The 15,299-nt window shown below is 34.3% G+C and overlaps 1 protein-coding gene across 3 annotated transcripts in view; it reads right to left on the reverse strand.

Moving 5' to 3' along the window:
* The window catches only part of USP47 (ubiquitin specific peptidase 47), a 119,184-nt gene that overhangs the window by 46,559 nt on the left and 57,326 nt on the right, over nucleotides 1–15,299 (reverse strand). For all 3 annotated transcript variants that reach the window (XM_023230851.3, XM_023230852.2, XM_023230853.3), the window contains 4 exons: nucleotides 14,492–14,588; nucleotides 9,677–9,822; nucleotides 9,185–9,264; nucleotides 6,956–7,105 (listed from right to left, as the gene is read on the reverse strand). In XM_023230851.3, coding sequence (XP_023086619.1) covers nucleotides 6,956–7,105; nucleotides 9,185–9,264; nucleotides 9,677–9,822; nucleotides 14,492–14,588 — 473 coding nt within the window. The remainder of the gene's footprint in view (nucleotides 1–6,955; nucleotides 7,106–9,184; nucleotides 9,265–9,676; nucleotides 9,823–14,491; nucleotides 14,589–15,299) is intronic.

Below are 15,299 nucleotides of genomic sequence, written 5' to 3' on the forward strand. Positions count from 1 at the left end.
TCACTGTTCTTCGAATGTTTGATACAAGTATCCAGTGAAACATTCCAGACTCGGAGATTTCCTTTTCAAGAAGTTTTAAATTGAAAATGTAATTACCTTAACAGTTACAGGGCTATTCAAAATATCTAATTCCTATTGAGTTCTTTCCAAAGAATTGGTTTGTTTTACCTAAGCTGTCAAATTTACGTGTGCAGAGTTGTTTGTTGTGATCCCTTTGGTATCTGCAAGATCTACAGTTATATCCTTTTCACTCCTGATACTGGAAATTTTTGTTTTCCCTTTTTCTCTGTCAGTCTTGCTATTTGTCAATTTTATTGTCTTTTCAAAGAGCCAGCCCTTTGTTTTGTTGACTTCCTCTACTGTTTTCCCATTTTCAATGTTACCCGATTTCTCTGCTTTTCTTCATTATGTCCTTCCTTCTGCTTGCTTTGGGTTTCTTCTGCTCTTCTTTTTTCAGGTTAGGTGGAAGCTTAGATTACTGATTTGGCCCTTTTCCTGTCTTTTAGTATAAGCATTTAATACTGTAAGTTTCCCTCTCGGTATTGCTTTAGTTGTGCCTCAAAAAAATTTGGTTATGTTTTAATTTTCATTAAGTTCAAAATATTTTTAAAATTTCCCTTGAGACTTCCTCTTTGGCCCATGGATCATTCAGAAGCGTTATTTTCCAAGTGTTTCGTGATTTTCCTGTCCGCTAACCTGATTCCACTGTTGTTGAAAAAAATCGCACATTCCATGATTTTAAATTTGTTGAGGTCTTATAGTCCAGAGTATATGGTCTATCCTTGTATATATTTAATGGACACTTGAAAAGGATGTGTATTCTGCTGCTGTTGGGTGCAGCACTTTAGCAATGTACATTAGATCTGTTGGTTGATGGTATTTCTGTCTAGTTGTTCTACCTATCAGTTAGTAAGACAGGGAGGCATACTGAAGTCTGCAACTGTAATTGTAGATTTGTCTTTCTCCTTTTAGTTTTGACAGTTTTTCCTTCATGTATTTTGGCAGCTGTGTTATTTTCTGCATACACATTTAGGATTGTTGTCTTCTTGGTTGTTTGACACTTTTATTACAATATAATACCCCTCTCTGTCTCTGGTAATTTTCTTTGTTCTAAAGTCTTCTTTATCTGACACTAACATGGCCATTCCTGATTTCTTCTGGCTTACTTTGTTTGGGGTTTGCTCAGCTTCTCAGATCTGTAGGTTTATGCCTTTTGCTACATTTGGAACATGTTCATCCATTATTTCTTTGTACCTGTCTTCTTTTTCCTTTTTAATCTCCTTCCAGGACTTTAATGACACAAGTGTTATACCTTTTGCTCTCCTTCCAGTATTCCATGACACAGTGTTAAATCTTTTGTTATAGTCCCATAAGTCCTTGAGGGTATATATTTTTTTCAGTCTATCCTCTCTCTGCTGTTTAGATTGGGTAATACCTATCATTCTATCTTCAAGTTCACAGATTCGATCTACTGTCTCTTTCATTCAGCTGTTCAGCCTATCCACTGGGTTTTTAATTTTGCTTATTGCAGTTTTCAGTCTCAAAATTTCATTTCTTTGTATCTCTAATTGATTCTCTAAAATTTTCTACGTTCCCATTGTTTTCAGTGTGCTTAGGATTGCTCACTGAAGTGTTTCTATGATGGCTGCTTTAAAATACTTATCAAATAATCCCAACATCTTTGTCACTTCAGTGTTTACGCCTACTGGTTTTCTTTTTTAACTCAAACTGAGATTTGTGATTTTTTAATTGAAACCTGGACATTTGGGGTGTTATGAGATTCTGGACCATATTTAAACCTTCTAGTTTCAATGCTTCCTTTGACACTGTACCATCTGGGGAAAGGGCTCTGCCATATTAGTGCTAGATGGCATTAGAAGTCCAGGTTTCCCACTTGGCCTATGTGGACATCTGAATGGAGGAAGTTCCTTGTTAGTGCTGGGTAAGGAAAGGAATTCTGGCTGTTCAGTAGGCCTCTGCTGATACAACCTTGGCTGTAAGGGGCAGGAGTGTCTCAGTACTACACCCCAACACTGACACAAGCAGGAGGGGCTCGCCTCCTTACGCCTGGGAGGTGGTGAAGGAACAGAGAATCTAGGCTTCCCACTCAGCACTGGCAGGCACAAGTTGATGTAAGGCCATTTTTTTCTGTGGTGTTTGGTTAGAGCACAGCAGTTATGGTCTAAAAGTTTTCTGGCTCGCTAGGCTGTCTTTTTCCTGGTCCTTCAGTTAAAAAGAACGGGTTTTTCAGTCTGTGCCCATTGTTGTTTCCAGGCTGCCAGCTTCTTCAGTTCCAAGTCTGGGATATATTAGGCAAAAAGAAAACCCATGGAACTCACCACTGTGCTATTCCTTGGGTGCTGAGGTCCCTAGTGTGTATGCCTTCTCTCCACCTTTCAGTCTTCTTAAGTTTTTTTTATATATAATGCTCAAGGTTTTCAGCTGTTTTAGTGGGAGGAATAGGGATTGCCTCATCTTCCTGAAAGCAGAAGTCCCCACTTTTTAAACTTGTTCCCACTATGTCCAACCATACACATTCCTGGAAAAATGAGGGTAGAGTCTGTGGAAGAGATTTTTCTTTATCTGATGCTTACATATTTGGACAAATCTGGACCACTCCTTCACCCAAATGAGTTCTGTGGCTGAGTCAGCCATGTAAGAATGTCCAAACCACCTGTTATGTCAGGGTAGGACTTAGAATATAAACTTGTGTAAACAGTTGAAATGCTTTTGATTTCATAAATACTTACTAATTTAACAATTTTCCATTCAAAACTTTAAAACAATCATTAAACTATGTTTACTTAGGGAACAAGTCTTTTATATAATCTTATTTCTCCAAAGGCACTATATGAAATTAAGCAGCTAAACCCTGATCAAACTTTTGAACACATTTTTTGTCACAATAAACAGGTATTTAAATGTACATAATGAATAACAGAATAAAAGTATCCTAAAAGAAAATGTCCTAGAACAGTGTCTGCCACAGAGTAGGTACTAAATAAATGTTGTATGACAAAATATACCAATAAAAAGATAAGTGTCTAAAATTTTACTGTTAAATAAAAAAGCACTTCCCTAGATAATGTCAAACATGAGGCTACATCGTTTTTCTTTAATTTATAAATTATGCTTTCATAATTAACAAACAAAAAGTTAATATATCTAATTTCTATGTATTACTAGAATGTACTTAGAACTATCTCCTTATTTAATACATTCTCACATGGGGTTGGCAATAATCACAAAGTTACTTTGATCTAGTCAGTGAACATAGAAGGTTCTAACTGTCTAATAAGTCATTAAGAACAAAATTATTTAAGGATTACTACAAGTAATTCTTCAGCTGATATTTTCAGGATTAATAAAAAATATGTAAAACAAAAGAAAATTGTAACACATATTTTAGTATTCTCACTCCCTCTCAACATCCCAAGGACACAAATATAAACAAAGTAGTGATATTCTTAAATCACCTTAATCTAATGTAGAGCTTCCCATATTATGTTCCTCAGAATCCTAATGTCTCTTGAGATATTAACAGATGTCCCACAGAGAAAGAAAATGCTAGGTTAAACACATTTAAACATACTTCTCAACTACAGGAATCACTGGGGCATTTACAATATAATATGCACTGTGGTATTTCCAAAGAGGATTATTGTTATAGTTTCCCAAATCTGTTTAATCAAGGACACCTTCCCCAAAATATTTACTAAATCCTTTTACAGACTAGTATTCAACAGAACTCAATCTGAGATATACAGAATGGCAGAATAGCCTTTCGATATTGATTTCCTACTTGGGTGAGTAAAATGAAGACCAGAAATCTAACAAATATCAGTTATAATAACTAAAAACCTATTGAATAAAGAAAATATTATAAAAAAAAGGCTTTTTTTGGCCTCCCTACTTTACCAGAGCTTATTTTTAAAACGACAGAAGTCTCCCAGCACTCATTATAAAAATAATCTGTTATCATACTAAAAAAGTCCCATAAAAATTGATTGTGGATATTATAATAAATTAGATGAGTGCTAATTTCAGTCCTATTTTAATCCTATTATTTGCAAGTTAATTTATCTGATCATAAAGATAAAACTCCAGAAATTGGACATTTTAGATGAAGGTTTAAAAAAGAAAATCCCTGGCTGGGTGTGGTAGCTCATGCCTGAAATCCCAGCACTTTGAGAGGCTGAGATGGGAGGATTCCTAGAGACCAGGAGTTTGAGACCAGCCTGGTCAACACAGCAAGACCCCATCTCTAAAAAATAAAACAAATATTTAATCAATTTTTAAAAAGAGAGAGGAAAAAAAGAAAAACCCTTCAATTTTTAAAAGACCTCACTCTCAATTATCTGAAATTAAACCCATAATATTGTGGCACACTAAACGAAATATACAATAAACAGAATATATAACCATCAATGTGTATGTGTGTGTGCACACGCACGTGCTAATGTATATGTCTACATCTATTTTTTTTTTTTTGAGACGGTGTCTTGCTCAGTCACCCAGGCTGGAGTGCAGTGGTGCAATCTTGGCTCCCTGCAGCGTCTGCCTCCTAGGCTCAAGCAATTCTCCTGCCTCAGCCTCCTGAGTAGCTGGAAATACAGGCATGCACCAACATGCCCGGCTAATTTTTAGTAGAGATGAGGTTTCACCATGTTTGTCAGGCTTGTCTCGAACTCCTGTCCTCAAGTGATCTGCCCGCCTCGGCTATCTAAAGTGCTGGTGTGAGCCACTGTGCCCAGCCTACATCTATATCTAATACATTAAATAAGACAAAAATACCAGTCCACTAAAAAAGGTAGAATAATAATTTTAAGAGTCCAGTTAAAATTCAGGCCAATTTTATATAATCTGAATGAGTGATTTTTATACCTCTTTTAACTAGATTTTTGCAATCCATAATTCCAATTCTTTTAAAAACATACACAGTTCACAAAACACAAAATGGCAAGCAGTGACATATCACCAATTTTAGATGCTGTATGATGATATTTGTGGACTAAAAAGAGTTAGGCTATAGATTTGAATTCAGAAAATAAGGAGAAATCACTTACCTCTAACTAAAGTTCTCCGAAGGTAGTATCCTCCTTAGAACCCCTATCTTGGGTAGTTTCACCTGCTGTAATTTCCCTCAAGAGATTCCAGCAAAGTCTAGAAAGTTTTAAGTTCTCTTCCGCAAGCCCTATTAGCGCATGTGTGTTATAGACCTGCTCACATACTGCTTCATAGCTGCAACTTCCAATTCCCACTGAACCACCACCACTACTACCACCTATGTATCATCAGTGGAGGATACTACCTTTGGAGAATTCCATTTAGAAATGTGATACTGTTCACATCCCCAGAAGTATCCTCCAAATCACTCCATTACTTTGTCTATTAATGTACTTAAGAGAGTGGTGGCAAATCAGCAGGTGAATATATAATGACATAAAGATTTAGCTAAGCAATTATATTCGCTGAATACTCAAATTAATATGTTAAAAACTAACCTAAATGTATATATGGAAAATTTTTCATAAAAATACTTTAATAAATTAGGTAGAAAAAATAGTCCGTATCACTTGGGACTACCAAATATTTCCCTAGTATATTTTGTCAGAAAAATGCGAGTATTTAAAAATTAGTGGAAATCAGTCATTGAAAGACAAATGTTTATTTTTCAATGATTTTTTCAGTATATCATTTCTACTTTGAACTGCCAAATTAAAGTAAAATAAGGTTTAAAAAATAAAAACCAAAACTAGCCACCCAAACCAAAGCTCATTTAACACACCTAGATGGCCATTTAAAAAGGTAGTACTAAACATCTAAAAAATTTTTCAAATATACTCAGGAAGCTAACTATGAAAAACAGTATCAGAAAGGAGACTTGATCTTACACTACCCAGAAAAGGTCTTTTACTTAGATGTTTGCTTTGGATCCCCATTGACTGATTCCATAATTTATTGCTGGTTATTTCCTAATAGCCACATAAAGGTAGGAGAAAAAATCAAAAGGAATCAATCATCCTAGAGGCCAGAGGACTAAACCATATTTGTAGCAGTATCTTAGAAGTATAGAAAAGCTTTAAAAAAACTGATTTTTAGCTACAAGCCACCATCAGTTTAATAACAACATAAATAAGACCAAAACATAAAACATACTGAAATTCTACTTCTTAAAGATATCTTGTTTAGCTTTGAAAGCTTCCCCTGGCACATGGTAGGTTCAAATAAATGTTTTTGAGCACTTTAATTTTAAATATCAACTTAAGTCTTTCCAAGATTTTCCTGTCGTATAAGTAAATACACATACGTACAGATGAAATACAATTAAAAAATTATTAAAAAGCAATTAAGAAATGGATGACAAGCACAATGAGAAAATCTCAGCTAATCCCCCAGTTAGATACTCAGTATGTGAATAATTAAGGTGATTACAGTTTTGATTCTTCAAATTATCTGTGCTACTACTACAGTGTATGCTTTTTAAACGAAATATTTAGAGTAGGGATGCTTCTTTTAAAAATACGGACTGTTTGTCATAAAAACCAGAGGTGCTTTTTCCAATTTTAAAAGTGTGTGGACCAAAACAATCCCCCCAAAACAAAAAAGTACTTTCCAATGCAAAAGGTGGTCATAATAACAGCATTTATAACATAGACTGTTTAGAGGTGAAAAAAAAGATAAAAGTGAAATCATCTAATCACCTCTCCAAAAGAATAAAACACTGAACCATGAGGCAGTACATTTGCATTCACTTTCTCTCTTATAATACATGCACTATTAGGACTCACTGAAGGGTCAAAAATCTTCTAGATCTTGCTAATTTAAATGCAGGAATGACTAACAACCCAAGAAGGTGTATCTAGGATGATACTTACCTTACAAGAGATTATACCACTGTGCTATTATGTATTCTGTGTAAGGATACACAAGCAGTCAGGTGAAAGGTACACACCACACTAGCAAATGCTTGGCTGGACCCATAAGGTCGGATGACCAACGGAATATCAAGATATGTGTCGATTCGCCAACCCTCATAACCACATTCCAGACATCTCACGTAGTCCTTCAGCTTGCCTTGATATAGTTCATTTATAAGATCAGCCTAAAAATAAAATATTTACATTTTTAAGTGTTCCTTAAAAATAATCTTTAAAACATGTAACAATCTACACTTTTTAGAATGGTTTACAAAAGAATATTGATATTTACAGCTAAAATCTTAGAAAACATTAATATTTACCTATAATTATTATATATTTAATATTTAAATTTATCTAAAATTTTATAGAAAAAATTTAAAAAACACAAATCATCTAAAAAAATCAATAAAATTAGATTAACACTAACTTGAGTCAGTGTGCAAATATTAACGATTTCAATACTCATCATGAGAAAACCTATTAATGTAAGTTTTGATGAAACTAGTTACCAATTTATTATACCATTAAGCCTCAAATTATCTTTACATTAAGATGAGAGTAAATCCTAACCTATCACTTTAGGTATGTTAATAATTATACAGTTAAACAATTGGTTGAGTTTTTATAACTTACATATGTCTATAGCCACTTCTCACAATAATATATTCTGATGTATAAATCATATCCTCTAGCTCAAGATGCAAATCAAACCTTTTAGCTTTCAGTAATATACACAGAACAATTTTATGGAGAAATATTACACAACAATCTTTTAAAAATGTATGGAAATTCAAAAAAAATCTTAAAATCCACCTCTCTCAAAATATCCTCACCTAAAAGAATGGATCTCTCACCTAGTCCCCAGACTTAGTTAACTAGGGCTTTTCTGACTCAAAGGCAGCAGGTAACTCCCTAAGTAACAACCAAAGAGTCTTGTACCAAAGAGTCTTGTTCCAAAACTTAGGAACTCAGTAGGAATGCCCCAACTGATCTTAACGGAAGTGTTGACCCACAGAAAGGGATGTAACAAGGAAGAAGGGTAACTTCAGACCTATGAAAAAGAAACAGCCCCCAATACCATCTACATAGTTACTAAAACACAGCCCTATAAGACTATGGAGAGAAACTAGATCATTAAATGAACTTAAAATTTTTTCGTTATCTCCTAAGTAAGAATAGGCATGAAGATAAGTGTATTACATTTTGCCTCTTTCATAAATTTACATTTCTTCAAACAAATACGATTTATAAGCCTTTAAACTGGATTGACCATCACTGTCTACACTAATACCACTTATTTAATGAAGCCTTCTTCATTCATCAGCATCAGTCATATGTGACTGTCTTCTTCACCTAGGCCAGCCTTTTGAAGTGGTTCAAACCAGTGTTTTTCAAATACTGAATAGCAAATCACCATAAGAAAGTAATTTACACTGCAACCCAGTGCATGCAACTTTAACAAGAACTTCATAAAGTAATACTTACTCTAATGTGATGTTCTCTTATGTTCTATTCTATTCCATTTTTTGAAAATACTGTTGTAGGTCTAATAAACTGATTTTATAAGCCGTGAATAGATTGTAATCTACATTTTGAAAAACTCTGGTCCAAGCCATCACAGTAGTTCCAATCAGATATCAGATCCTTCTACCTACCTTATATACTCCTCCCCTTTTATCCCTGTGACCTTCTTTTAGTATACCCAGCATAAATCCTCCCATGTACTGAGTCCCATCCCATTCAGCCTTACTCCTCATCCTAATATCTAATGTTCTTTCCACTCTTAACCTGCTCCTCTTTCCATTACATAAGAATTGGGTCATATTAATGAGGATCCTAAATGTCAAATACATAAGACTATACTTCCATTGGTCAAAATAAAAGTAATGCTTCATGACTAGTGTTACAGACTACAGGACATATAATTTACCTAATTATCCGAAAATGCTGTTCAAAAATCATCCCCAAAACACATATATACAGCTTTTAAATGTATAATTTTCAGAGCTAAAAGACATCTCCCAGGTTATACAGCCCAATTTCCTTAAAGATGAAAAAACTGAAGTCTAGGGTGGTTTAATGATGGTATTTATAATTCAGTTAATGGCTAATGAGAGCTCAGTACTTTCAATTCCCCATTGGGTACTTTAACCAGGAGACTAATCCCCAAGTTCCAAAACATTCCAATGGAATAAAAGTCATTTAAGGTAATGAGTGATTTATTAGGAAACAGTCCCCTGGATTTGAGAGATGTAAATTACCTGTTCTGTTTGCTTCCATTTCTGTTCCAAAGCATCAAACATGACTCTGCACAGTTCTTGTACATCATGCTGCTGCCAAGCTATTTTAAGATAAAATTCAATTAGAAATAGCAATAAACTTAATGTAATGAAACAATCTGTTGTTTAAAAGCAAATAGGCAGAAATATTGAAAAGTCTACTTTAAATAATGCCAAATTTAAAAAAGAACACAAGAATATATATGACAGTCACGAAAAGGCATTCATACACCAGAAAATAAAGGGATTGCAGCATTCTACAAATAGTATATACTTTATGGTGCTACAATATTTGTCATGTTTGTTATTTTTCATTGTAGAGTTACGAAATGTGTTAGAAAATCTAGGACAACAAACTTGCAATGAAAGGTTTCAGATAAAGGTAATTAAGTTATGTGTAATGTGTTTGTAATATTATTGCCTCTTAGAATTGTCTGAATATTAGAACACTTATCATTACAAGAGAATTTGTACCCTCACTACTATCCCATCCAAAGCTCCTTGTAACATCTGTGGTTTCAATTGCTCTCTTTTTGCTGGTTTGTAACAAAACAAAAAGCCTTTGAAGTTGGTATGGAATACTTGTCACTGGATCTTCTTCAGATTCTTCAAATTCCCACCTATTAAAACAAAATGTTAATAAATTATAAAATAATTGTATTATTTAGAAGCATAATTAGTATCAAAATCATAATAATGTAAGATTTTAATCCTGGAAGCTATACAGAGTTTGAATGCTAATTGAAACGAATAATATCTAATGAAACGTTAGTGTTTCCCTAATTCATAAACTCAGAAGAACTTTTGATTTTAATAAGAAAAGGCGTAATAAGGCAAAAGTTCTCAAGAAAAAAAGGCAAAGCTCATTTAACTGTGGCACCTGAATCTGACCATAACCTCTGTCCTAATTATTAATTCACAAAAATACAGGAAACAGAAGAATACTATTACATGAGACACTACAGTATACAACCATCAAAACCCAAACTGTGGAAAACTATAGGATAGATGACATCAGTTTTCTTTCTATTTTTTGCAGGGAATAAATTGCAAGGATGAAAAAAGATAAAAGAGGATTATAAACAAATTAAACAGATTAAGAATTTTATTAATCGATTGCAATATACAGCTCATATGGATCCTGATTTAAACAAACTGTTAAACGAGGCAATCAGGGAAATCATAGCCCTGACCTGAGATATAATTTACAGATGATATGATGGAGGTGTGCTTCCAAATAATCAAGTTGGAGGGTATAGGCAAAAACGATTGATTATGAGTTGATAGTAATAATATTCAAGGCTGAATGATTGGTGAAAAGGGATTCATTACAATATTTGTTTTTTTTTTTTTGAGAAGGAGTCTCGTTCTGTCGCACAGGCTGGAGTGCAGTGGGACAATCTTGGCTCACTGCAATCTCTGCCTCTTGGGTTTAAGTGATTCTCCTGTCTCAGTCTCCCGAGTAGCTGGGATTATACACATGCACCATGACGCCTGGTTAATTTTTGTATTTTTAATAGAGACTGGGTTTCACCATGTTGGCCAGGCTAGTCTCAAATTCCTGACCTCAAGAGATCCACCCACCTCCGCCTCCCAAACTGCTAGGATTACAAGTGTGAACCACGCACTCAGCCTACTTCCCTTTTTTTGAATGTTTAAAATTTTCTGTAATAAAAAGATTTTAAAAGGAAATACAAGAGAGTAAACTAAATAATTCAGGTAAGATTTTCACCCTCACAAACTTATGATAAACAGCAGTCTAGCCCTAGCTACAGCTACTGTCTCAGTAACAAGTGAATTCCCAACTGAAGAACTTAAGATCTCATGGAAAGAAATAAGATTGAGGCACTAAAGCTGGTAATGTACCCACAAAAGTCTTTAAAATAATTCTATATTCATAATATACATCTAAGACAAAATATTAAGTGACAACAATATTAAAGTTATTTTATATCTTAAGTTAGCATTAAGATTGCTGTTTTCCCACTTTTTAGTTTCAAAAGGAGGTCTGAGTTTTAATTTTTCTCTGTCACACTTTACAGACATACTAAAAGGCTTTTTTTTTTCTTTTGGGTATGGCTTTCTATTAGAGTGTTCAATATTTTTCTTACTTTAGGACTGAGAAGTCACAGCTCTGTTTTCATCTTCTGTTTTTGACACACTGGCACTCCCTTCTGCCTCACAGAAGTGAATGAAGTACATTTCACCTTTTTCTTCTTAAGGCTTCCCTGCAAACACCTCTATTCAATACCTGACTTCTGCTTTAATCCTCCGCTCTTCTATTCTCAATCCCCAGCTCCCTTTTTTCTGGTTATCTTCAATAGCGGGTACTTATAACTGGCATTATGAGATCAAAAATTCTCTTGGTAACTGTGAGAAAACATTGGTTAAAATAGAAAATGCTCAAATTTCTTGTGTGGGAAATTCACTAATAGGGAGGAATTACTGTAATAATTCCTCATTACAGTAATGAGGATGAATTTCTCACCTGTCCTTTAGTCCTGGTACAAATACCTAAAAAGGTTTTAAATCTTGCTGGTACTTGCCGTTACTTTAGTCACCTAAGTTAGAAACTTTGGTGCATATGTGATTCTTTCCTTTCCTTTACTCCTAAGTATAATTTGTTACTAAGCCATGTTAGTTTTCAATCTCAAATCTAACCACTGCTACCATCATCATTCTGACTCTAATATATCCATGCCTGGTTTAATAACAGATTCCTCCAGGGTTCTCTGTCTTTCAGATCAATCCTGCACACTGCACTATATAAATTTCCCTAAAACAATGTATTGAACACATCACATACATGACTCCAAATCAAGTGGCAGGTTATCTATTGGCCTTCTTCACAAAAAGTAAAGAAAATAAACAAAACCCTATCCTTTTACGTTAGCGCTACTCTCTGGATAGTTTATCCTTTTATGCTAGCACTACTCTCTGGATAGTCAATTCTTTTACGCTAGCGCTACTCTCTAGTCTATCCTTTTACGCTAGTGCTACTCTGTGGCTAGTCTATTCTTTTACAGTAGCGCTACTCTGTGGATAGTTTATCCTTTTACACTAGTACTACTCTGTGGATAGTTCAATGAGGTTCTCAGTTCTACATTAAGAAACATCATGAGTGCTCTCAGGCTTTGTTTCCCTATCTGCTATAAACTTCACTCTATTCTCACAATCTCAAGGCCTTCCTTTCTGTTTGACCTCATGTCTGGCTCCCACTTCCTTACTCACTGGGATTGTCACAGTGGATTTCTAGTTTCTTTTGTTTTTCGAAGACCTTCACACTTCTGGCTTCTTATGCCTTGTATGCTCTTACCATAAACCTTTAGAGGGCTTGTTCCTGTGAAGTTCCTGGAATGTCCTCAGGGAGGCCCTTACTGTCTACTACCTGAAGCTGTGACCCTCCCCTCCTCTTCTCCTGACAATTACTCCTTCCACATTATTCTGCTTTATTTTCTACCTACCATATATGATTCTGTGAAATGAGCTGATACATAGTTTTATATAAGCTCTAAATGAGGTACTTTGTCTTACTCATTACTCTAATCCTTATACCTAAAAAGAATGCCTGGCATTACTGTGTAGTAAGTGTCCAATACATGTTAGATGATGAATAACCCTGCCTATGCTCTTAATTTCCCCTACAGTGCTGTAAATTTACAGTCTACTTTCCAAGTATTAAAACAGATGGTTAAACAAGTGTCCATGATCCCCGTTCCTATGCATACTCTCCAAAACAGGCATATCGTCCAGCTATCTGGTCTGTGCTAGTTTTGAGAGCAGGCTCTGAACTCTATCTATTAACTTCATCCTCCAGTACTCTGACAAAACTCTGGTGATGATCTCCTGGACCCCCCTGCAACACACTGTGCTTGTTGGCATCAGCTAGTGTACAGGCAGAATAGAGTAGTGAATCCTGGCATCTACTAGGTGCAACTTCTAGCAGTGTGCTTTCAGGCAAAGCTATTTCTCTGTGCCTTCAGTTACCTTCTTTATAAAATGCTGACAGTAATAGCATAAAATTCATACAGTTACTATGAGAATTAAGTGAGTCTATATATAAAGTGCTCAGAACACTACCTGATACAAACAATAACACTCAGGTAGCTCTTACTATTATTTACTTTCACTTTTGACAAGCCTCCTATCTGCACAGTGTATTCTCTTTCTTCTCAACCTGGCCAAACTATACCTAGCTTCATGACCTACCTGAAGCTTACTTTCTTCTCCAAGTTTCACCAACCTTTCTTCTCTTTAACCTCTAATGGTATTTGGCTGTCTTTAAATGTTATTTAAACCATTTCAAACATACACATATTGCTATCGTAGAAAGATTTATAAATTACTCAAGAACAAAGATCTTATATCTAATTCCCTCTCTATCCACCAAGTGCCTAGCATTTAAACACTACAGGGCGATACATGCATACGGCATGACAAATACATCAACTTTTACAAGTTAAGTTCAGATGACAAGCTGATAGATGAATTTAATGGTGATATAATGTTGTCTGAGTAATACAATCAGCAATATTAAAAGTTCCAAAAATAACCTATATACATATTTACAGTAATTTAAAGATGTTACTGGAAAGTAACACAAAAAAAGGGAAAAAAAAGTCAGCTTACTCATACTTAAAAAGTATCCTTAAAAACTAAAAAATTATGTGTTTATCTTAAAGAAAATATCAAAGCAAAGGTGTGTTAAATGTGTCATAATAGGATATTCATAAAAATAAATGTCTGACTTCAAGGTTTACTTAAATATAGACTTCCTCCATAGAGCATTTTAAACCATCTGATGTATATGGAGTCTTTTAGAAACACACACACACATGCACACGCACACACAGGCACATGAAACAAGCTGTAAATATTGTATTTTAATTAGAAACAAAACTTGCAAGTTAAAAAAAAAAACCTCTGGATTCTTAAATTGATAGGTGTAAGGAGAGTATGGATTTATATATTCAAATTATCTCAAAAGTAGTTATTTATTTCTTCATAAAGGGTGTTAAGGCTACGAGAGAGGGAAGCTTTTTACCCTATATGTAAATCTTATCAATTTTATCCTTTTGCTCTCTATATACTTCTGATTCTCTCTCTGCACACATTTTCCATATACCTGTTTTTCACAAGATCTTTGTTATTATGTAAGGAAAGAAGTTACATCTTATGGTGTGAGAAATGCCCCAAATTTTAAAATAACTGCAAGAAGATAAATTTTGTTAAAGGCAATATTTTCATTCTTAAATCAATTTTATTTATAAAAGTTTTCAGAATACTCACTTATATAATGCATTCCTAAATTCAGGAGTCATAAAAAGTGTCTGCAAAAGGCTATTCAAATAGCAAGTCATTGCTTGGTTTACTAGTCCCACATATCCTTTAAAGAGAAAATACAAATATACATTAATCAGTATTTACATTAAAAATAACAAAAACATAGTAAGAATTTAATTCATAGTAAAGATTCAGAGGTTAAAGTTACTACTCATTTGGAAATTATTCCAATTTGTTCAATAGCACCTAAGAAAAGATCCCTTTTCTAATATGTGCTCTAAGTAGGCTTTGTTTTGCAGAAAATGTCAGGATACCTTGTTATAGATATGTCCAGAGATATACATGGAGATTATATGACATTAAATAACATTTCAAGGGTAATATGTTTAGTAAAGTATGTGTTACTGGCATAGACATAATCTTTTTCCCCCAAATCTAAAAGTTTAAGCATATTAAACTTTTAAACATTTTAAAACTAGATTATAATGGAAAAGTATAAACATATTACTTTAAATAGCATCACACACATCCAATGTAGAAAGACTACAAAGAACCAGTTATCCCTGTCATTAAGTCCTATAAACCAATTTCTGTAAGAATGAATAACATACAAGATAAATTCACTACATGCAAACTCACAAAAGCTGAGACTCTAAGTAATGCAGAGTGACTTCGTCTGTTTCCACAAGCCTGTCAATGAAATTCTATAGATCAGCATGCTGTGCAAAGGGTAATATGGATCCCACACCATCTGTGCTTGTATGATTCCAAGAAAAGACCAAGTATGGTAGCTATCTGCTTTTCACTTTGTACT

Source organism: Piliocolobus tephrosceles, chromosome 13, assembly GCF_002776525.5.
Source record: "Piliocolobus tephrosceles isolate RC106 chromosome 13, ASM277652v3, whole genome shotgun sequence".
Lineage (NCBI taxonomy): Eukaryota > Metazoa > Chordata > Mammalia > Primates > Cercopithecidae > Piliocolobus > Piliocolobus tephrosceles.